The sequence below is a fragment of the Heterodontus francisci genome, chromosome 49 (assembly GCF_036365525.1).
Source record: "Heterodontus francisci isolate sHetFra1 chromosome 49, sHetFra1.hap1, whole genome shotgun sequence".
Classification (NCBI taxonomy): domain Eukaryota; kingdom Metazoa; phylum Chordata; class Chondrichthyes; order Heterodontiformes; family Heterodontidae; genus Heterodontus; species Heterodontus francisci.
This window is the reverse complement of record NC_090419.1, coordinates 9,228,231-9,249,387: the sequence shown is the minus strand read 5'-3', so window position 1 is coordinate 9,249,387 and position 21,157 is coordinate 9,228,231. Positions and strand designations below refer to the sequence as shown.

Below are 21,157 nucleotides of genomic sequence, written 5' to 3'. Positions count from 1 at the left end.
GGGCATTTAAGTGGTCATTGGATAGACATATGGATGTAAATGGAATAGTGTAGGTCAGATGATCGGCGCAACATCGAGGGCCGAAGGGCCTGTACTGCGCTGTAATATTCTAATTCTAATTCTAATTCTAACATCCTGGGGGTTACCGTTGACCAGAAAGAGAACTGGACCAGCCACATAAATGCTGTGGCTACAAGAGCAGGTCAGCGACTGGAAATTCTGCAGCGAGTAACGCACCTCCTGTCTCCCCAAAGCCTGTCCACCATCTACAAGGCACAAGTCAGGAATGTGATGGAATACTCTCCACTTGCCTGGATGGGTGCAGCTCCAACAACATTCAGCAAGCTCAACACCATCTGGACAAAGAAGGCCGCTTGATCGGCACCCCATCCACCACCTTCAACATTCCCTCCCTCCATAGAATCATAGAATTGTACAGCACAGGAGGAGCCCATTTGATACTTTGAGTCTGTGCCAGCTTCTTTGAAGAGCCATCCAATTCGTCCAACTCCCCCACTCTTTTCCCCATTATTTATTCAATTCCCTTTTGATACTTATTAAATCTGTTTGTATTCGCCTATCAGGCAGTGCATTCCAAATCCTAACCACTCCCTCCACCACCGACGCACAGTGGCAGCAGTGTGTACCATCTACAAGATGCACTGCAGCAACTCACCAAGGCTCCCTCGACAGCGTCTTCCAAACCCGCGACCTCTACCACCTAGAAGGACAAGGGCAGCAGACGCATGCGTGGGTTTGGTGGGGGCGGTGTTCCGGAGGTGGCGAACGGGCAGTCCTGGTGACAGCGCAGGGGGACAGGTGGCCGGGAGCCCATCCCAGGGTCCGGTGTCACCCACTGAGGGGTGCCAAAAGCTCCTGGGTTCAAGCCTCCAGGCTGCAGCAAGGGAATTGATCGGGGACAACAGAACAATTCGACAATTGCTGCTTCACACGCTTGTGGCGGAAACCAGTGCTGGCACCAGCACCAGGCCAGTTCATGAGCCATTGTTCACCTGCACCTCCCAAGAAAACCTCCTTTACCAAGATGGCGGCGCCGCAGTACCATCTACCAAGATATAGACATCGCTCCCTAACCAAGATGGCGGCCATGCCATGTCGCTCTCTCTCTCCCCCCCCCCCAGTATAAAGACGCGCCTCCTTACCAACATGGCGAACGAACCTCGCCGTCCTCCCGTATATGGCCAATGCCCCCTTACCAAGATGGCGGCGTTATCATGTCCCCTTCATGAAAGCGCGTGCCCTTACCAATATGGCGGACGCAAATGCCCCTTCCACCGCCCGCCCCCGGGGCGGTCCTTCCGTAAATAGACGATGCTACCTTACCGAGATGGCGGAGCGCCGCGATCACCTCCTGCGTCAAATTGTGGCGCCACCGCGTTCTTCTCGTTAAACGCTGGTGGCCCATCTTCCTGCGGCGGCGGCGGCGGCGGCGGCGGCGTGGTGCCAGCTGTCCCCGCCCCCAACCCCGCTCCCGTCGCCATGGGAACCGCGGGCGGTTGACGCCCGACGCCGCTTCCACCAAACGTCACCGCGCAGCGATAGGACACGTGACCCGCCGCCAGCCGCCGTCCAATCCGGAACCGGGAAGTGGAGAGAAGGTTCGAGAATCAAACACCGGTTGTGGAGTGAGGGGGTAAATACCCGGGGGGGAGAGAGAGGGGGGTAAATACCCGTGGGAGGTGGTAAATACCCGTGGGGGGAGAGAGAGGGGGGTAAATACCCGTGGGGGAGAGAGAGGGGGGTGGGTGTAAATACCTGTGGGAGAGAGAGAGGGGGTAAATACCCGTGGGAGGTGGTAAATACCCGTGGGGGGAGAGAGAGGGGGGTAAATACCCGTGGGGGGAGAGAGAGGGGGGTAAATACCCGTGGGGGAGAGAGAGGGGGGGGGAAATACCCGTGGGGGAGAGAGAGGGGGGTGGGTGTAAATACCTGTGGGAGAGAGGGGGGTAAATACCCGTGGGAGGTGGTAAATACCCGTGGGGGGAGAGAGAGGGGGTAAATACCCGTGGGGGGAGAGAGAGGGGGGGTGTAAATACCCGTGGGAGGCGGTAAATACCCGTGGGGGGAGAGAGAGGGGGGGTGTAAATACCCGTAGGAGGCGGTAAATACCCGTGGGGGAGAGAGAGGGGGGGGGAAATACCCGTGGGGGAGAGAGAGGGGGGTAAATACCCGTGGGAGGTGGTAAATACCCGTGGGGGGAGAGAGAGGGGGGTAAATACCCGTGGGGGGAGAGAGAGGGGGGTGTAAATACCCGTGGGAGGTGGTAAATACCCGTGGGGGGAGAGAGAGGGGGGTAAATACCCGTGGGGGGAGAGAGAGGGGGGGTGTAAATACCCGTGGGGGAGAGAGAGGGGGGGTAAATACCCGTGGGAGAGAGAGAGGGGGGTAAATACCCGTGGGAGGCGGTAAATACCCGTGGGGGAGAGAGAGGGGGGTAAATACCCGTGGGGGGAGAGAGAGGGGGGGAAAATACCCATGGGGGAGAGAGAGGGGGGGTGTAAATACCCGTGGGAGGCGGTAAATACCCGTGGGAGAGAGAGGGGGGGTAAATACCCGTGGGGGGAGAGAGAGGGGGGGTGTAAATACCCGTGGGAGGCGGTAAATACCCGTGGGGGAGAGAGAGGGGGGGGGAAATACCCGTGGGGGAGAGAGAGGGGGGTAAATACCCGTGGGAGGTGGTAAATACCCGTGGGGGGAGAGAGAGGGGGGTAAATACCCGTGGGGGGAGAGAGAGGGGGGGTGTAAATACCCGTGGGAGGTGGTAAATACCCGTGGGGGGAGAGAGAGGGGGGTAAATACCCGTGGGGGGAGAGAGACGGGGGGTGTAAATACCCGTGGGAGGCGGTAAATACCCGTGGGGGAGAGAGAGGGGGGGTAAATACCCGTGGGAGAGAGAGAGGGGGGTAAATACCCGTGGGAGGCGGTAAATACCCGTGGGGGGAGAGAGAGGGGGGTAAATACCCGTGGGGGGAGAGAGAGGGGTGTAAATACCCGTGGGAGGTGGTAAATACCCGTGGGGGGAGAGAGAGGGGGGTAAATACCCATGGGGGGAGAGAGAGGGGGGGTGTAAATACCCGTGGGAGAGAGAGAGGGGGGTAAATACCCGTGGGAGGCGGTAAATACCCGTGGGGGGAGAGAGAGGGGGGTAAATACCCGTGGGGGGAGAGAGAGGGGGGGTGTAAATACCCGTGGGAGGCGGTAAATACCCGTGGGGGAGAGAGAGGGGGGTAAATACCCGTGGGGGGAGAGAGGGGGGGGGGAAAATACCCGTGGGGGAGAGAGAGGGGGGGGTGTAAATACCCGTGGGAGGCGGTAAATACCCGTGGGAGAGAGAGGGGGGGGTAAATACCCGTGGGGGAGAGAGAAGGGGGGGGTGTAAATACCCGTGGGAGGCGGTAAATACCCGTGGGAGAGAGAGAGGGGGGTAAATACCCGTGGGAGGCGGTAAATACCCGTGGGGGAGAGAGAGGGGGGGGAAATACCCGTGGGGGAGAGAGAGGGGGGTAAATACCCGTGGGGGAGAGAGAGGGGGGGGGTGTAAATACCCGTGGGAGGCGGTAAATACCCGTGGGAGAGAGAGAGGGGTGTAAATACCCGTGGGAGGCGGTAAATACCCGTGGGAGAGAGAGAGGGGGGGTAAATACCCGTGGGGGAGAGAGGGGGGGGTGTAAATACCCGTGGGAGGCGGTAAATACCCGTGGGAGAGAGAGAGGGGGGTAAATACCCGTGGGAGGCGGTAAATACCCGTGGGGGGAGAGAGAGGGGGGGAGAGAGAGGGGGGGGGAAATACCCGTGGGGGGAGAGAGAGGGGGGGTGTAAATACCCGTGGGAGGCGGTAAATACCCGTGGGGGAGAGAGAGGGGGGGAAAATGCCCGTGGGGGGAGAGAGAGAGGGGGGGAAAATACCCGTGGGGGGAGAGAGAGGGGGGGGAAATACCCGTGGGGGGAGAGAGAGGGGGGGAAATACCCGTGGGGGGAGAGAGAGGGGGGGGAGAGAGAGAGGGGGGGTAAATACCCGTGGGGGGAGAGAGAGAGGGGGGGTAAATACCCGTGGGAGAGAGAGAGGGGGGTAAATACCCGTGGGGGGAGAGAGAGGGGGGTAAATACCCGTGGGGGGAGAGAGAGGGGGGTGTAAATACCCGTGGGGGAGAGAGAGGGGGGGGAAATACCCGTGGGGGGAGAGAGAGGGGGGGGGAAATACCCGTGGTGGGGAGAGAGAGAGGGGGGTAAATACCCATGGGGGGAGAGAGAGGGGGGGTGTAAATACCCGTGGGAGAGAGAGAGGGGGGTAAATACCCGTGGGAGGCGGTAAATACCCGTGGGGGGAGAGAGAGGGGGGTAAATACCCGTGGGGGGAGAGAGAGGGGGGGTGTAAATACCCGTGGGAGGCGGTAAATACCCGTGGGGGAGAGAGAGGGGGGTAAATACCCGTGGGGGGAGAGAGGGGGGGGGAAAATACCCGTGGGGGAGAGAGAGGGGGGGGTGTAAATACCCGTGGGAGGCGGTAAATACCCGTGGGAGAGAGAGGGGGGGGTAAATACCCGTGGGGGAGAGAGAAGGGGGGGGTGTAAATACCCGTGGGAGGCGGTAAATACCCGTGGGAGAGAGAGAGGGGGGTAAATACCCGTGGGAGGCGGTAAATACCCGTGGGGGAGAGAGAGGGGGGGGAAATACCCGTGGGGGAGAGAGAGGGGGGGTAAATACCCGTGGGGGAGAGAGAGGGGGGGGTGTAAATACCCGTGGGAGGCGGTAAATACCCGTGGGAGAGAGAGAGGGGTGTAAATACCCGTGGGAGGCGGTAAATACCCGTGGGAGAGAGAGAGGGGGGGTAAATACCCGTGGGGGAGAGAGGGGGGGGTGTAAATACCCGTGGGAGGCGGTAAATACCCGTGGGAGAGAGAGAGGGGGGTAAATACCCGTGGGAGGCGGTAAATACCCGTGGGGGGAGAGAGAGGGGGGGAGAGAGAGGGGGGGGGAAATACCCGTGGGGGGAGAGAGAGGGGGGGTGTAAATACCCGTGGGAGGCGGTAAATACCCGTGGGGGAGAGAGAGGGGGGGAAAATGCCCGTGGGGGGAGAGAGAGAGGGGGGGAAAATACCCGTGGGGGGAGAGAGAGGGGGGGGGAAATACCCGTGGGGGGAGAGAGAGGGGGGGAAATACCCGTGGGGGGAGAGAGAGGGGGGGGAGAGAGAGAGGGGGGGTAAATACCCGTGGGGGGAGAGAGAGAGGGGGGGTAAATACCCGTGGGAGAGAGAGAGGGGGGGTAAATACCCGTGGGGGGAGAGAGAGAGGGGGGGTAAATACCCGTGGGAGAGAGAGAGGGGGGTAAATACCCGTGGGGGGAGAGAGAGGGGGGTAAATACCCGTGGGGGGAGAGAGAGGGGGGTGTAAATACCCGTGGGGGAGAGAGAGGGGGGGGAAATACCCGTGGGGGGAGAGAGAGGGGGGGGGAAATACCCGTGGTGGGGAGAGAGAGAGGGGGGTAAATACCTGTGGGGGAGAGAGAGAGAGGGGGGGTAAATACCTGTGGGGGAGAGAGAGAGAGGGGGGGTAAATACCCGTGGGGGAGAGAGAGAGAGAGGGGGGGTAAATACCCGTGGGGGGAGAGAGAGGGGGGGGAAATACCCGTGGGGGGAGAGAGAGAGGGGGGGTAAATACCCGTGGGAGAGAGAGAGGGGGGGTAAATACCCGTGGGGGGAGAGAGAGAGGGGGGGTAAATACCCGTGGGGGGAGAGAGAGGGGGGGGAAAATACCCGTGGGGGAGAGAGAGGGGGGGAAATACCCGTGGGGGAGAGAGAGAGGGGGGGGTGTAAATACCCGTGGGGGAGAGAGAGGGGGGGGAAATACCCGTGGGGGAGAGAGAGAGGGGGGGTGTAAATACCCGTGGGAGGCGGTAAATACCCGTGGGGGAGAGAGAGAGGGGGGGGTAAATACCCGTGGGGGAGAGAGAGGGGGGGTGTAAATACCCGTGGGAGGCGGTAAATACCCGTGGGGGAGAGAGAGGGGGGGTGTAAATACCCGTGGGAGGCGGTAAATACCCGTGGGGGAGAGAGAGGGGGGTGTAAATACCCGTGGGGGAGAGAGAGGGGGGGGAAATACCCGTGGGGGGAGAGAGAGGGGGGGGGAAATACCCGTGGTGGGGAGAGAGAGAGGGGGGGTAAATACCCGTGGGAGAGAGAGAGGGGGGGGTAAATACCTGTGGGGGAGAGAGAGAGAGGGGGGGTAAATACCCGTGGGGGGAGAGAGAGGGGGGGGAAATACCCGTGGGGGGAGAGAGAGAGGGGGGGGTGTAAATACCCGTGGGGGAGAGAGAGGGGGGGGAAATACCCGTGGGGGAGAGAGAGAGGGGGGGTGTAAATACCCGTGGGAGGCGGTAAATACCCGTGGGGGGGAGAGAGAGGGGGGGTGTAAATACCCGTGGGAGGCGGTAAATACCCGTGGGGGAGAGAGAGGGGGGGTGTAAATACCAGTGGGAGGCGGTAAATACCCGTGGGGGAGAGAGAGGGGGGGTGTAAATACCCGTGGGAGGCGGTAAATACCCGTGGGGGAGAGAGAGGGGGGGTAAATACCCGTGGGAGGTGGTGAATACCCGTGGGGGAGAGAGAGGGGGGGTAAATACCCGTGGGGGAGAGAGGGGGGGTAAATACCCGTGGGGGAGAGAGAGGGGGGGTAAATACCCGTGGGAGGTGGTAAACACCCGTGGGAGAGAGGGGGGGTGGGGTAAATACCGTGGGGGGGGAGAGAGGGGGGGTAAATACCCGTGGGGGGGAGAGAGAGAGGGGGGGTAAATACCCGTGGGGGGGGGAGAGAGAGGGGGGTAAATACCCGTGGGGGGAGAGAGAGGGGGGGGGAAATACCCGTGGGGGAGAGAGAGGGGGGGTGTAAATACCCGTGGGAGGCGGTAAATACCCGTGGGGGAGAGAGGGGGGGGTAAATACCCGTGGGAGGTGGTAAATACCCATGGGGGAGAGAGAGGGGGGGTAAATACCCTTGGGAGGTGGTAAATACCCGTGGGGGAGAGAGGGGGGGGTAAATACCCGTGGGGGAGAGAGAGGGGGGGTAAATACCCGTGGGAGGTGGTAAATACCCGTGGGAGAGAGGGGGGGTGGGGTAAATACCCGTGGGGGAGAGAGGGGGGGGTAAATACCCGTGGGAGGTGGTAAATACCCGTGAGAGAGGGGGGGGTAAATACCCGTGGGGGGAGAGAGAGGGGGGAAATACCCGTGGGGGAGAGAGAGGGGGGGTGTAAATACCCGTGGGAGGCGGTAAATACCCCTGGGGGAGAGAGAGGGGGGGTAAATACCCGTGGGAGGTGGTAAATACCCGTGGGGGAGAGAGAGGGGGGGTAAATACCCGTGGGAGGTGGTAAATACCCGTGGGGGAGAGAGAGGGGGGTAAATACCCGTGGGGGAGAGGGGGGGGTGGGGTAAATACCCGTGGGAGGAGAGAGAGGGGGGGGGAAATACCCGTGGGAGGAGAGAGAGGGGGGGGAAATACCCGTGGGGGAGAGAGAGAGGGGGGGGTGTAAATACCCATGGGAGGCGGTAAATACCCGTGGGGGAGAGAGAGGGGGGGTAAATACCCGTGGGAGGTGGTAAATACCCGTGGGGGAGAGAGAGGGGGGGTAAATACCCGTGGGGGAGAGAGGGGGGGTAAATACCCGTGGGGGAGAGAGATGGGGGGGGGTAAATACCCGTGGGAGGTGGTAAATACCCGTGGGAGAGAGGGGGGGTGGGGTAAATACCCGTGGGGGAGAGAGAGGGGGGTAAATACCCGTGAGAGAGGGGGGGTAAATACCCGTGGGGGGAGAGAGAGGGGGGGAAATACCCGTGGGGGAGAGAGAGGGGGGGGTGTAAATACCCGTGGGAGGCGGTAAATACCCGTGGGGGAGAGAGAGGGGGGTAAATACCCGTGGGAGGTGGTAAATACCCGTGGGGGAGAGAGAGGGGGGGTAAATACCCGTGGGGGAGAGAGAGGGGGGGTAAATACCCGTGGGAGGTGGTAAATACCCGTGGGGGAGAGGGGGGGTGAGGTAAATCCCCGTGGGGGAGAGAGAGGGGGGGGTAAATACCCGTGGGAGGTGGTAAATACCCGTGTGGGAGAGAGGGGGGGGTAAATACCCGTGGGAGGTGGTAAATACCCGTGGGGGAGAGAGAGGGGGGGTTAATACCCGTGGGAGGTGGTAAATACCCGTGGGGGAGAGGGGGGGTGGGGTAAATACCCTTGGGGGAGAGAGGGGGGTTAAATACCCGTGGGAGGTGGTAAATACCCGTGGGAGAGAGAGAGGGGGGTAAATACCCGTGGGAGGTGGTAAATACCCGTGGGGGAGAGAGAGGGGGGGTAAATATCCGTGGGGGAGAGAGAGGGGGGGGTAAATACCCGTGGGGGAGAGGGGGGGTAAATACCCGTGGGGGAGAGGGGGTGGGGTAAATACCCGTGGGGGGGAGAGAGGGGGGTAAATACCCGTGGGGGGAGAGAGAGGGGGGGGAAATACCCGTGGGAGGTGGTAAATACCCGTGGGCGGAGAGAGGGGGGTAAATACCCGTGGGGGAGAGAGAGGGGGGGAAATACCCGTGGGGGGGGGGAGAGAGAGGGGGGTAAATACCCGTGGGAAGCGGTAAATACTCGTGGGCGGAGAGAGGGGGGTAAATACCCGTGGGCGGAGAGAGGGGGGGTAAATACCCCTGGGGGTCAATACCCGTGGGGGAGAGAGAGGGGGGTAAATACCCGTGGGGGAGAGAGAGGGGGGGTAAATACCCGTGGGGGGAGAGAGAGGGGGGTAAATACCCGTGGGAGGCGGTAAATACCCGTGGGCGGAGAGAGGGGGGGTAAATACCCCTGGGGGTCAATACCAGTGGGGGAGAGAGAGAAAGGGGGGGTAAATACCCGTGGGGGGGGCAGAGAGAGGGGAGGTAAATACCCGTGGGCGGAGAGAGGGGGGGGTAAATACCCCTGGGGGTCAATACCCGTGGGGGAGAGAGAGGGGGGTAAATACCCGTGGGGGGGAGAGAGAGGGGGTAAATACCCGTGGGAGGCGGTAAATACCCGTGGGTGGAGAAAGGGGGGGTCAATACCCCTGGGGGTCAATACCCGTGGGCGGAGAGAGGGGGGGGTAAATACCTGTGGGCGGAGAGAGGGGGGGTAAATACCCGTGGGGGAAAATACCCGTGGGAGGCGGTAAATACCCGTGGGGGAGAGAGAGGGGGGTAAATACCCGTGGGGGAGAGGGGGTGGGGTAAATACCCATGGGGGGAGAGAGAGGGGGGGTAAATACCCGTGGGGGGAGAGAGAGGGGGGGTGAATACCCGTGGGAGGTGGTAAATACCCGTGGGGGAGAGAGAGGGGTGTAAATACCCGTGGGGGAGAGAGAGGGGGGTAAATACCCGTGGGGGAGAGAGAGGGGGGGTAAATACCCGTGGGGGAGGGGGGGGTAAATACCCGTGGGAGGTGGTAAATACCCGTGGGCGGAGAGAGGGGGGGTAAATACCCGTGGGGGAGAGAGAGGGGGGGAAATACCCGTGGGGGGGGAGGGAGAGAGAGGGGGGTAAATACCCGTGGGAAGCGGTAAATACCCGTGGGCGGAGAGAGGGGGGTAAATACCCGTGGGCGGAGAGAGAGAGGGGGGTAAATACCCGTGGGGGAGAGAGAGGGGGGGTAAATACCCGTGGGAGGTGGTAAATACCCGTGGGGGAGAGAGAGGGGGGGGGTAAATACCCGTGGGGGAGAGAGAGGGGGGGTAAATACCCGTGGGAGGTGGTAAATACCCGTGGGGGAGAGGGGGGGTGGGGTAAATCCCCGTGGGGGAGAGAGAGGGGGGGGTAAATACCCGTGGGAGGTGGTAAATACCCGTGGGGGAGAGAGGGGGGGGGTAAATACCCGTGGGAGGTGGTAAATACCCGTGGGGGAGAGAGAGGGGGGGGTAAATACCCGTGGGAGGTGGTAAATACCCGTGGGGGAGAGGGGGGGTGGGGTAAATACCCGTGGGGGAGAGAGGGGGGTTAAATACCCGTGGGAGGTGGTAAATACCCGTGGGAGAGAGAGGGTGGGTAAATACCCGTGGGGGAGAGAGAGGGGGGTAAATACCCGTGGGAGGTGGTAAATACCCGTGGGGGAGAGAGAGGGGGGGTAAATATCCGTGGGGGAGAGAGGGGGGGTAAATACCCGTGGGGGAGAGGGGGGGTAAATACCCGTGGGGGAGAGGGGGGTGGGGTAAATACCCGTGGGGGGAGAGAGGGGGGTAAATACCCGTGGGGGGAGAGAGAGGGGGGGGGGAAGAGAGAGGGGGGGAAATACCCGTGGGAGGTGGTAAATACTCGTGGGCGGAGAGAGGGGGGTAAATACCCGTGGGGGGGGGGGAGAGAGAGGGGGGTAAATACCCGTGGGAAGCGGTAAATACTCGTGGGCGGAGAGAGGGGGGTAAATACCCGTGGGCGGAGAGAGGGGGGGTAAATACCCCTGGGGGTCAATACCCGTGGGGGGAGAGAGAGGGGGGTAAATACCCGTGGGAGGCGGTAAATACCCGTGGGCGGAGAGAGGGGGGTAAATACCCCTGGGGGTCAATACCCGTGGGGGAGAGAGAGGGGGGGTAAATACCCGTGGGGGGGAGAGAGAGGGGGTAAATACCCGTGGGAGGCGGTAAATACCCGTGGGTGGAGAAAGGGGGGGTCAATACCCCTGGGGGTAAATACCCGTGGGGGGAGAGAGAGGGGGGTAAATACCCGTGGGAGGTGGTAAATACCCGTGGGGGAGAGAGAGGGGGGTAAATACCCGTGGGGGAGAGAGGGGGGTAAATACCCGTGGGGGGAGAGAGAGGGGGGGTAAATACCCGTGGGGGAGAGGGGGGGGGTAAATACCCGTGGGGGAGAGAGGGGGTAAATACCCGTGGGGGGAGAGAGAGGGGGGGTAAATACCCGTGGGGGGGGAGAGAGAGGGGGGTAAATACCCGTGGGAGGTGGTAAATACCCGTGGGCGGAGAGAGGGTGGGTAAATACCCGTGGGGGAGAGAGAGGGGGGGAAATACCCGTGGGGGGGGGGAGGGAGAGAGAGGGGGGTAAATACCCGTGGGAAGCGGTAAATACCCGTGGGCGGAGAGAGGGGGGGTAAATACCCGTGGGCGGAGAGAGGGGGTTAAATACCCCTGGGGGTCAATACCCGTGGGGGAGAGAGAGGGGGGGTAAATACCCGTGGGGGAGAGAGAGGGGGGGTAAATACCCGTGGGGGGAGAGAGAGGGGGGTAAATACCCGTGGGAGGCGGTAAATACCCGTGGGCGGAGAGAGGGGGGGTAAATACCCGTGGGCGGAGAGAGGGGGTTAAATACCCCTGGGGGTCAATACCCGTGGGGGAGAGAGAGAAAGGCGGGGTAAATACCCGTGGGGGGGGGAGAGAGAGGGGAGGTAAATACCCGTGGGCGGAGAGAGGGGGGGGTAAATACCCCTGGGGGTCAATACCCGTGGGGGAGAGAGAGGGGGGGTAAATACCCGTGGGGGGGGAGAGAGAGGGGGTAAATACCCGTGGGAGGCGGTAAATACCCGTGGGTGGAGAAAGGGGGGGTCAATACCCCTGGGGGTCAATACCCGTGGGCGGAGAGAGGGGGGGTAAATACCCGTGGGCGGAGAGAGGAGGGGGTAAATACCCGTGGGGGAAAATACCCGTGGGAGGCGGTAAATACCCGAGGGGGGGAGGGGTAAATACCCGTGGGGGTAAATACCCGTGGGGGTGAGAGAGGGGGTAAATACCCGTGGGGGAGAGGGGGGTGGGGTAAATACCCGTGGGGGAGAGAGAGGGGGGGTAAATACCCGTGGGGGGAGAGAGAGGGGGGTAAATACCCGTGGGAGGTGGTAAATACCCGTGGGCGGAGAGAGGGGGGGTAAATACCCGTGGGGGAGAGAGAGGGGGGGGGGTAAATACCCGTGGGGGGAGAGAGAGGGGGAGGTAAATACCCGTGGGGGAGAGAGGGGTTGTAAATACCCGTGGGGGAGAGGGGGGTGGGGTAAATACCCGTGGGGGGAGAGAGAGGGGGGGTAAATACCCGTGTGAGGTGGTAAATACCCGTGGGCGGAGAGAGGGGGGGAAATACCCGTGGGGGAGAGAGAGGGGGGGAAATCCCGTGGGGGGGGGAGAGAGAGGGGGGTAAATACCCGTGGGAAGCGGTAAATACCCGTGGGCGGAGAGAGGGGGGTAAATACCCGTGGGCGGAGAGAGGGGGTTAAATACCCCTGGGGGTCAATACCCGTGGGGGAGAGAGAGGGGGGTAAATACCCGTGGGGGAGAGAGAGGGGGGGTAAATACCCGTGGGGGGAGAGAGAGGGGGGTAAATACCCGTGGGAGGCGGTAAATACCCGTGGGCGGAGAGAGGGGGGGGGTAAATACCCCTGGGGGTCAATACCCGTGGGGGAGAGAGAGAAAGGGGGGGTAAATACCCGTGGGGGGGGAGAGAGAGGGGAGGTAAATACCCGTGGGCGGAGAGAGGGGGGGTAAATACCCCTGGGGGTCAATACCCGTGGGGGAGAGAGAGGGGGGGGTAAATACCCGTGGGGGGGAGAGAGAGGGGGTAAATACCCATGGGAGGCGGTAAATACCCGTGGGTGGAGAAAGGGGGGGTCAATACCCGTGGGGGAGAGAGGGGGGGTAAATACCCGTGGGAGGCGGTAAATACCCGTGGGCGGAGAGGGGGGGGGGTAAATACCCCTGGGGGTCAATACCCGTGGGGGAGAGAGAGAGAGGGGGGTAAATACCCGTGGGGGGGGGAGAGAGAGGGGGGTAAATACCCGTGGGAGGCGGTAAATACCCGTGGGAGGAGAGAGGGGGTGGTAAATACCCGTGGGGGGGAGAGAGAGAGGGGGGGGTAAATACCCATGGGGGGGGAGAGAGAGGGGGGGTAAATACCCGTGGGAGGCGGTAAATACCCGTGGGAGGAGAGAGGGGGGTGGTAAATACCCGTGGGGGGAGAGAGGGGGGGTAAATACCCGGGGGGGGAGAGAGGGTGGGTAAATACCCAGGGGGGGGAGAGATGGGGGGTAAATACCCGGGGGGGAGAGAGAGAGTGGGGTTTAAGTACCCGAAATACCCGGGGGGGGAGAGAGAGAGAGAGGGGGGAAATACCCGGGGGGGAGAGAGAGAGAGAGAGAGGGGGGTAAATACCTGGGGGGGGGGGAGAGAGAGAGAGGGGGGTAAATACCCGGGGGAGAGAGAGAGAGGGGTAAATACCTGGGGGAGAGAGAGAGAGAGAGAGAGAGAGGGGGTAAATACCTGGGGGGGGGGGAGAGAGAGAGTGGGGTTTAAGTACCCGAAATACCCGGGGGGGGGGGGGGGGGGGGAGAGCGAGAGAGAGGGGGGAAATACCCGGGGGGGGGAGTGAGAGAGAGAGACAGACAGAGGGGGGGGGTAAATATCCGAGGGGGGGAGAGAGAGAGAAAGAGAGGGAGGGGGTAAATATCCGGAGAGGGGGGGGGAGAGAGAGAGGGGGGGTAAATACCTGGGAGAGAGAGAGAGGGGGTAAATACCTGGGGGGGGGGGGAGAGGGGGTAAATACCCAGGGGGGGAGAGAGAGAGGGGGGGTAAATACCCAGGGGGGGTGAGATGGGGGTAAATACCCGGGGGGAGAGGGAGAGAGATGGGGGTAAATACCCGGGGGGAGAGAGAGGGGGTGGGGTAAATACCCAGGGGGAGAGAGAGGGGGGGGGTAAATACCCAGGGGGGGGGAAGAGAGAGATGGGGGTAAATACCCGGGGGGAGAGGGAGAGAGATGGGGGTAAATAACCAGGGGGAGAGGGAGAGAGATGGGGGTAAATACCCAGGGGGGGGGAGAGAGAGAGACGGGGGTAAATACCCAGGGGGGGGGAGGGGAGAGAGAGGTGGGGTAAATACCCGGGGGGGGGAGAGAGAGGGGGTAAATACCCGGGGGGGAGAGAGAGATGGGGGTAAATACCCGGGGGGAGTAAATACCCGAGGGGGAGAGAGAGAGAGGGGGTAAATACCCGTGGGGGGAGGGGGAGAGAGTGGGGGTAAATACCCATGGGGGGAGGGGGAGAGAGAGAGGGGGTATATACCCGTTGGGAGGGGGGGGAGGGAAGAGAGAGGGGGGTAAATATCCGGGGGTGGGAGAGAGAGAAAGAGAGAGGGGGTATATACCCGTGGGGGGGGGAAAGAGAGAGGGGGTATATACCCGTGGGGGGGGGAAAGAGAGAGGGGGGTAAATATCCGGGGGTGGGAGAGAGAGAAAGAGAGAGGGGGGTAAATATCCGGGGGTGGGAGAGAGAGAGAAAGAGAGAGGGGGGTAAATACCGGGGGTGGGGGGGAAAGAGAGAGGGGGGTAAATATCCGGGGGTGAGAGAGAGAGAAAGAGAGAGGGGGGGTAAATACCGGGGGTGGGGTGGGGAAGAGAGAAGGGGGGGTAAATACCGGGGGTGGGGTGGGGAAGAGAGAAAGGGGGGGTAAATACCGGGGGTGGGGTGGGGAAGAGAGAGAGGGGGGTAAATACCGGGGGTGGGGTGGGGAAGAGAGAGAGAGGGGGGGTAAATACCGGGGGTGGGGTGGGGAAGAGAGAGAGGGGGGGTAAATACCCGGGGGGGGGGGAAGAGAGAGGGGGGGTAAATACCCGGGGGGGGTGGAGAGACAGGGTGGGTAAATACCCGGGGAGGGGAAAAGAGAGGGGTGGTAAATACCCGGGGGGAAGAGAGAGCGGGGAGAGAGAGGGTGGGTAAATACCCGGGGAGGGGAAAAGAGAGGGGTGGTAAATACCCGGGGGGAAGAGAGAGCGGGGAGAGAGAGGGTGGGTAAATACCCAGGGGGGGGAAAGAGATGGGGGTAAATACCCGGGGGAGAGAGAGATGGGGGTAAATACCCGGGGGGAGAGGGGGGTAGAGAGAGAGGGGGTAAATGCCCGTGGGGGGAGGGGGAGAGAGAGAGAGAGGGGGGTATATACCCGTTGGGGGGGGGGGTGGGGGAGAGAGGGGGGTATATACCCGTGGGGGAGGAGAGAGGGGGAATATACCCAGGGGAGAGGTTGTGGGGGTAAATACCCAGGGAGAGAGGGGGGTATATACCCGTGGGGGGTGGAGAGAGAGAGGGGGTTATACACCCGTGGGGGGGGAGAGAGGGGGAATATACCCAGGGGAGAGGGTGTGGGGGTAAATACCGGGGGGGGGGGGGAGGTTGTGGGGGTAAATACCCAGGGAGAGAGGGGGGTAAATACCCGGGGGGAGAGGGAGGGAGGAGGTAAATGACCCGGGGAGAGAAGTGGGGGTAAAAACCCGGGGGGGAGAGAGAGAGAGAGAGAGTGGGTAAATACCCGGAGGGAGTGGGGGTAAATACCCTAGGGCAGAGGGAGAGAGGGGGTAAATTTCTGGGGAGAGAGAGAGAGAGAGGAGGGGGGTAAATTTCTGGGGAGAGAGAGAGAGGGGGGGGGTAAATTTCTGGGGAGAGAGAGAGAGAGAGGGGGGGGTAAATTTCTGGGGAGAGAGAGAGGGGGTAAATTTCTGGGGAGAGAGAGAGGGGGTAAATATCTGGCGGGAAGAGAGAGGGGGTAAATATCTGGGAGGAGAGAGAGAGAGGGGGTAAATATCTGGGAGGAGAGAGAGGGGGTAAATATCTGGGGGGAAGAGAGAGAGGGTGTAAATATCTGGGAGGAGAGAGAGAGAGGGGGTAAATATCCGGGGGGAGGGAGGGAGAGAGAGAGAGAGAGGGTAAATATCCGGGGGGAGAGAGAGAGAGAGAGAGAGGGTAAATACCTGGGGGGAGAGAGAGAGAGAGGGTAAATACCTGGGGGGAGGGAGAGAGGGGGTAAATAGCCGGGGGAGGGAGAGAGGGGATAAATACGCGGGGGGAGAGGGAGAATTTAAATACCTGGGGGGGGAGGGGATAAATACCCCAATGGGGGGGGGTAGAGAGAGGGTGAGGTTGGGGGGTAAATACCCGGGGGGGAGAGAGGGAGAGGTTTGGGGGGGGGGGTAAATACCCGGGGCGGGAGAGGGAGAGAGCAGGGGGGGGGGTGTAAATCCCCGGGGAAAGGGAGAGAGAGAGAGGGGGTAACAACTGGAGGTGGGGGGGGGGGGGAAGAGAGAGAGAGAGCTGAATACCTGGGGGGGTAAAAACCCAGGGAGAGAGAGAGTAAATACCCGGGGGGCGGAGAGAGATTGAGGGGGTAACTACTCGGATGGGGAGAGAGAGAGGTGGTAACTACCTGGAAGGGGGAGGGGGGAGATAGAGAGGGGGTAACTATCCGGGGGAGGGGGGGGAGAGAGTGCGGGGGTAAGTACCCGGGGGGAAAAAGAGAGAGAGGGTGTAAATACCTGGGGAAAGGGTGAGAGAGAGGGGGGGGGTAACAACTGGAAGAGGGGGGGGGGGCTAGAGAGAGAGAGCTGAATACCTTGGGGGGTAACAACTGGAGGGGGTGGGGGGGGGAGAGAGAGAGATGAATACCCGGGGGGGTAAAAACTCAGGGAGAGAGAGAGTAAATACCCGGGGGGCGGAGAGAGATTGAAGGGGTAACTATCCGGATGGGGAGAGAGAGAGGGGGTAACTACCCGGATGGGGAGAGAGAGAGGGGGTTACTACCTGGGTGGAGGGGGGGATAGAGAGAGGGGGTAACTACCCTGGGGGAGGGGGGGAGAGGGAGAGGGGGTAACTACCCGGGGGGTGGGGGAGAGAGGGAGAGGGTAAATACCTTGGGGAGGGGGTAAATACCCGAGAGGGGGAGGGAGAGGTTGGGAGGGTAAATACCCAGGGGGGAGGGGGAGAGAGGGGGTAAATACTGGGGGGGGGGAGAGGGAGTGGGGGTAAATACCAGGGAGTGGGGGTAAATATCCGGGGGGGGGGGGTGGGTGAGAGAGAGAGAGTGGGTAAATACTTGGGGGATGGCGAAAGGGAGTGGAGGTAAATACTGGGGAGAGGGAGTAAATACCGGGGGGGGGGGGGGTTGGGGGAGAAGGAGTGGGGGTAAATACTGGGGGGGGGGGGGGAAGGGAGGGAATGGGGGTAAATAATGGGGAGAGGGAGTGAGTAAATGCTTGGGGATGGGTAATGTAACCAGGCATCAGGTGGTGGCTGTGGAACAAGACCGCCCCTTACCCCCGACCCCCTGTCCCAGTAGATGTTGGTGCTCTTGGACCAGAGAAATTGGATCATAAATGCTGAATGTCAGAAATGATAACCTATGTGTTTCTGCCCACACCTGCTCCCCTCAGGTTTCTTTGTTTCCTGTCTTCAGATGCCAAGGGGAAGACAGTCCGGGGCGAACTCATGTGGCCAGCGGAGTTCACAGGTTGGCTTGTCTCAGGTAAGCAGGGGTTCTGGCAGTGTTGGTTACAGTTGTACTGTGTCCCCTCCTGTGCTCGCTGACCAACACTGGCTCCCAATCCAGCCAATTCTCATCCTTGGGTACAAATCCCTCCATGGCCACATTCCCCCGCCCCCGATCTCTGTAACCTCCTCCAGCCCCGACAACCCTCCCTATCTCTGTAACCTCCTCCAGCCCCTGCAACCCTCCCTATCTCTGTAACCTCCTCCAGCCCCAACAACCCTCTCTATCTCTGTAACCTCCTCCAGCCCCTACAACCCTCCCTATCTCTGTAACCTCCTCCAGCCCCTACAACCCTCCCTATCTCTGTAACCTCCTCCAGCCCCTACAACCCTCTCTATCTCTGTAACCTCCTCCAGCCCCTACAACCCTCTCTATCTCTGCAACCTCCTCCAGCCCCTACAACCCTCCCTATCTCTGTAACCTCCTCCAGCCCCTACAACCCTCCCTATCTCTAACCTCCTCCAGCCCCTACAACCCTCCCTATCTCTGTAACCTCCTCCAGCCCCTACAACCCTCCCTATCTCTGTAACCTCCTCCAGTCCCTACAACCCTCCCTATCTCTGTAACCTCCTCCAGTCCCTACAACCCTCCCTATCTCTGTAACCTCCTCCAGCCCCTACAACCCTCCCTATCTCTGTAACCTCCTCCAGCCCCTACAACCCTCTGAGATCTCTGCACTCCTCCAATTCCGGCCTCTTGACCATCCCTCAATTCCCATCGCTCCACCATTGGCGGCCGTGCCTTCAGCTGCCTGGGGCCCTAAGCTCTGGAATTCCCTCCCTAAACCTCTACACCTCTCTCTCTCCTCCTTTTAGATGCTCCTTAACTCCGACCTCTTAGACCGAGCTTTTGGTCGCCTGTCCCTAATATCTCCTCCTGTGGCTCGGGGTTAAATTCTGTCTGATTTACACTCCTGTGAAGCATATTCGGGCGATTTATTCCATTAAAGCTGCAATATAAATGTAAGCTGCTATTCTCCAACCACATTTTCAGTCTCATTCTTGTCCAGAGACAGGCGGTCATGGGTTCGAGCCCCCCACTCCAAAGACTCGATCCCCATAATCCAGGCCTGACTCTGCTCCGGTGCCTATACTGAGGAAGCTTCGCGCTGTCGGAGGGTCAGTACTGAGGGAGCGCCGCACTGTCGGAGGGTCAATACTGAGGGAGTGCCGCACTGTCGGAGGGTCAGTACTGAGGGAGCGCCGCACTGTCGGAGGGTCAGTACTGAGGGAGCGCCGCACTGTCGGAGGGTCAGTACTGAGGGAGCGCCGCACTGTCGGAGGGTCAGTACTGAGGGAGCGCCGCACTGTCGGAGGGTCAGTACTGAGGGAGCGCCGCACTGTCGGAGGGTCAGTACTGAGGGAGCGCCGCACTGTCGGAGGGTCAGTACTGAGGGAGCGCCGCACTGTCGGAGGGTCAGTACTGAGGGAGTGCCGCACTGTCGGAGGGTCAGTACTGAGGGAGCGCCGCACTGTCTTCAAACCGAGGCCCCCCGTCTGATCTCAGGTGTCTGTAAACATCCCACGGCCACGATATTGGAAAAGAGCAGGTGCAGGCGGAAGTTCTCCTCTGTGTGCTTGGGCAGTGATTCATCCCTCAATCAATATCCCAGAAAAATCCGGACCACTTATTTCATAGCGGTTTGTGGGATCTTGCTGTGCACAAATTGCCACGTTTCCTACTTTACAACAGTGACCCCACTTCGAAACAAAAGCTCCTTCATTGGCTGCGAGGTGCGGTGGGTATGTCCAGCCATTGTGAAGGGTGCTGGGAGGATGCGCGGGCAGCTTTTCACTCACCCTGAGCACTGGATCGGTGTCAGGCTTTACTGAGAGGTAGCACTCTGGACCTTGGCGAACGGTTTCGCCTTGTCCAGGTCATTAGCACTGGAGGACAGGGCCTGCACGGGGAGGGTAAATTCAGGGAGATTTCTTTCAGAAAGTAACACTGTCGGCACTCCCGGGCCAAGGGATCCACTCAGCAGCGGGTTTGCTGCTCCCCGCCGCCGGCTGCCGCCTTCGATCTGGAGTCAAGCCGTGTCGCCACTCTTGTCTGTTTTTTTTTTCAGAATGATGAGGACTCCGATATCGATGATGCAGGCCCCTCGCAGAGTGCCTCGGGCTCGCAGGCCCATCACAACTTGGATAAGCTGACACCAGCTGCCGTCGACAGGAAGGTAACGGATGTGTTTGTCGCGTTATTCCACTTGCTGCAGCTTGGCCGTGGGTCAGAGACTGGTGCAGCACATCCGTGAAAGAGCTGCCCGATTTAACAACTCCCCACGTCCCGGTCGTCTCCCCATAGCCCTGTAAGATTTCACTTCCTTTTCCAGTATGCATCCAGATTCGACCCGATCGAATCCTTTAATCACCTTAAACCCCTCGATTTAGATCACCCCCTTAATCTTCTACACTCGAGGGGAATACAAGCCCAGTCTGTGTAACCCGCCCTCGCAATTTAACCCCTTTAGCCCCGTTATCATTCTTGTGGCTCTACGCCACACCCCTCCAAGTCCACGAGAGCCTTCCCCGAGGTGTCCAGAACTGAAGACTGGCGTCTGTACTTCCCTCCGTGTATTCAAGGTGCTAATGGTCATTTTCTTAATGCTTAACAGGTGAGTGAGGTGGTTCAGTACATCCTGATCATGGAGCAGAAAAAGGTTCCAGTGAAACGGAAAGGTGGGTGACTAAGTCGGGTGCAGCCTGCAGAAAATTAGCAAGCTTTTCTTCAGTTCTAGTCTGTTGTAATGCACCCCACCCCTCCCTCACCCTGATATATTTGCACACACCCTCGAAGTGGCAGAGCCCCAGGTCTTTGCACGCCAGTGTTCAGAAATATAATTTGCTGGGTTTATTTTGGGCAACTGTTGTCAGCACCAAACTCCTATTCCTATAACACAGAGTAAAGCTCCCTCTACACTGTCCCCATCAAACATTCCCCAGGACAGATACAGCACTGGGTTAGATACAGAGTAAAGCTCCCTCTGCACTGTCCCCATCAAACACTCCCAGGACAGGTACAGTACGGGGGTTAGATACAGAGTAAAGCTCCCTCTACACTGTCCCCATCAAACACTCCCAGGACAGGTACAGTACGGGGGTTAGATACAGAGTAAAGCTCCCTCTACACTGTCCCCATCAAACACTCCCAGGACAGGTACAGCACTGGGGTTAGATACAGAGTAAAGCTCCCTCTACACTGTCCCCATCAAACACTCCCAGGACAGGTACAGCACGGGGTTAGATACAGAGTAAAGCTCCCTCTACACTGTCTCCATCAAACACTCCCAGGACAGGTACAAGTCCTGGAGTGGGGTCTTGAACCCATGACATAGTGATTTCAAGGCAAGAGTGCTACGACTGTGCCTCGCTTATTTGATCTCATGATGGGCACTGTTGGGTTCTTTTTGGTTGGCGACCATTTTGCTGTGTGTCAGGGTGAGAATTATTTTTAAAGTGTTGAAGTCTGTCTGAGCACTGGAGTCTGTTTCCTTCTGCAGATATAATCAAGCATGTGTTGAAGGACTACAGGTCAATATATACAGAGATCATGAAACGGACTACCAGAACCTTTCACCAGGTTAGTTTACATCACTGACTGCAACCCCCAGACCAGACCCCTCGTAGCCCAACAGGTAGGACAACTTGCATTTCTATAGCGTCTTTAACGCAGCAACACGTCCCAAGGTGCTTCACAGGAGCGTCAATCAAACAGATGTTTGACACCGAGCCACATGAGGAGATATTAGGGACAGGCAACCAAATGCTCGGTCAAAGAGGTCGGTTTAAAGTAGTGTCCTAAAGGAGGAGAGAGAGAGAGGCGGAGAGGTTTAGGGA

The 21,157-nt window shown here is 60.0% G+C and overlaps 1 protein-coding gene across 2 annotated transcripts in view; it reads left to right on the top strand.

Annotated features, from left to right (window-relative positions):
* Nucleotides 1–1,518: 1,518 nt before the first annotated feature.
* ndnl2 (necdin-like 2) overlaps nt 1,519–21,157 on the top strand; it is a 28,630-nt gene continuing 8,991 nt past the window's right edge. Inside the window, exons 1-5 of one of the 2 annotated variants that reach the window (XM_068024267.1) lie at nt 1,519–1,619; nt 17,206–17,297; nt 19,390–19,497; nt 19,936–19,999; nt 20,821–20,900. In XM_068024267.1, the coding sequence (XP_067880368.1) occupies nt 17,229–17,297; nt 19,390–19,497; nt 19,936–19,999; nt 20,821–20,900 (321 nt within the window). In that variant the 5' untranslated portion in view covers nt 1,519–1,619; nt 17,206–17,228. Of the gene's footprint in view, nt 1,655–17,205; nt 17,298–19,389; nt 19,498–19,935; nt 20,000–20,820; nt 20,901–21,157 lie in introns of both variants that reach the window. The other variant, XM_068024266.1, reaches the window with a different exon arrangement.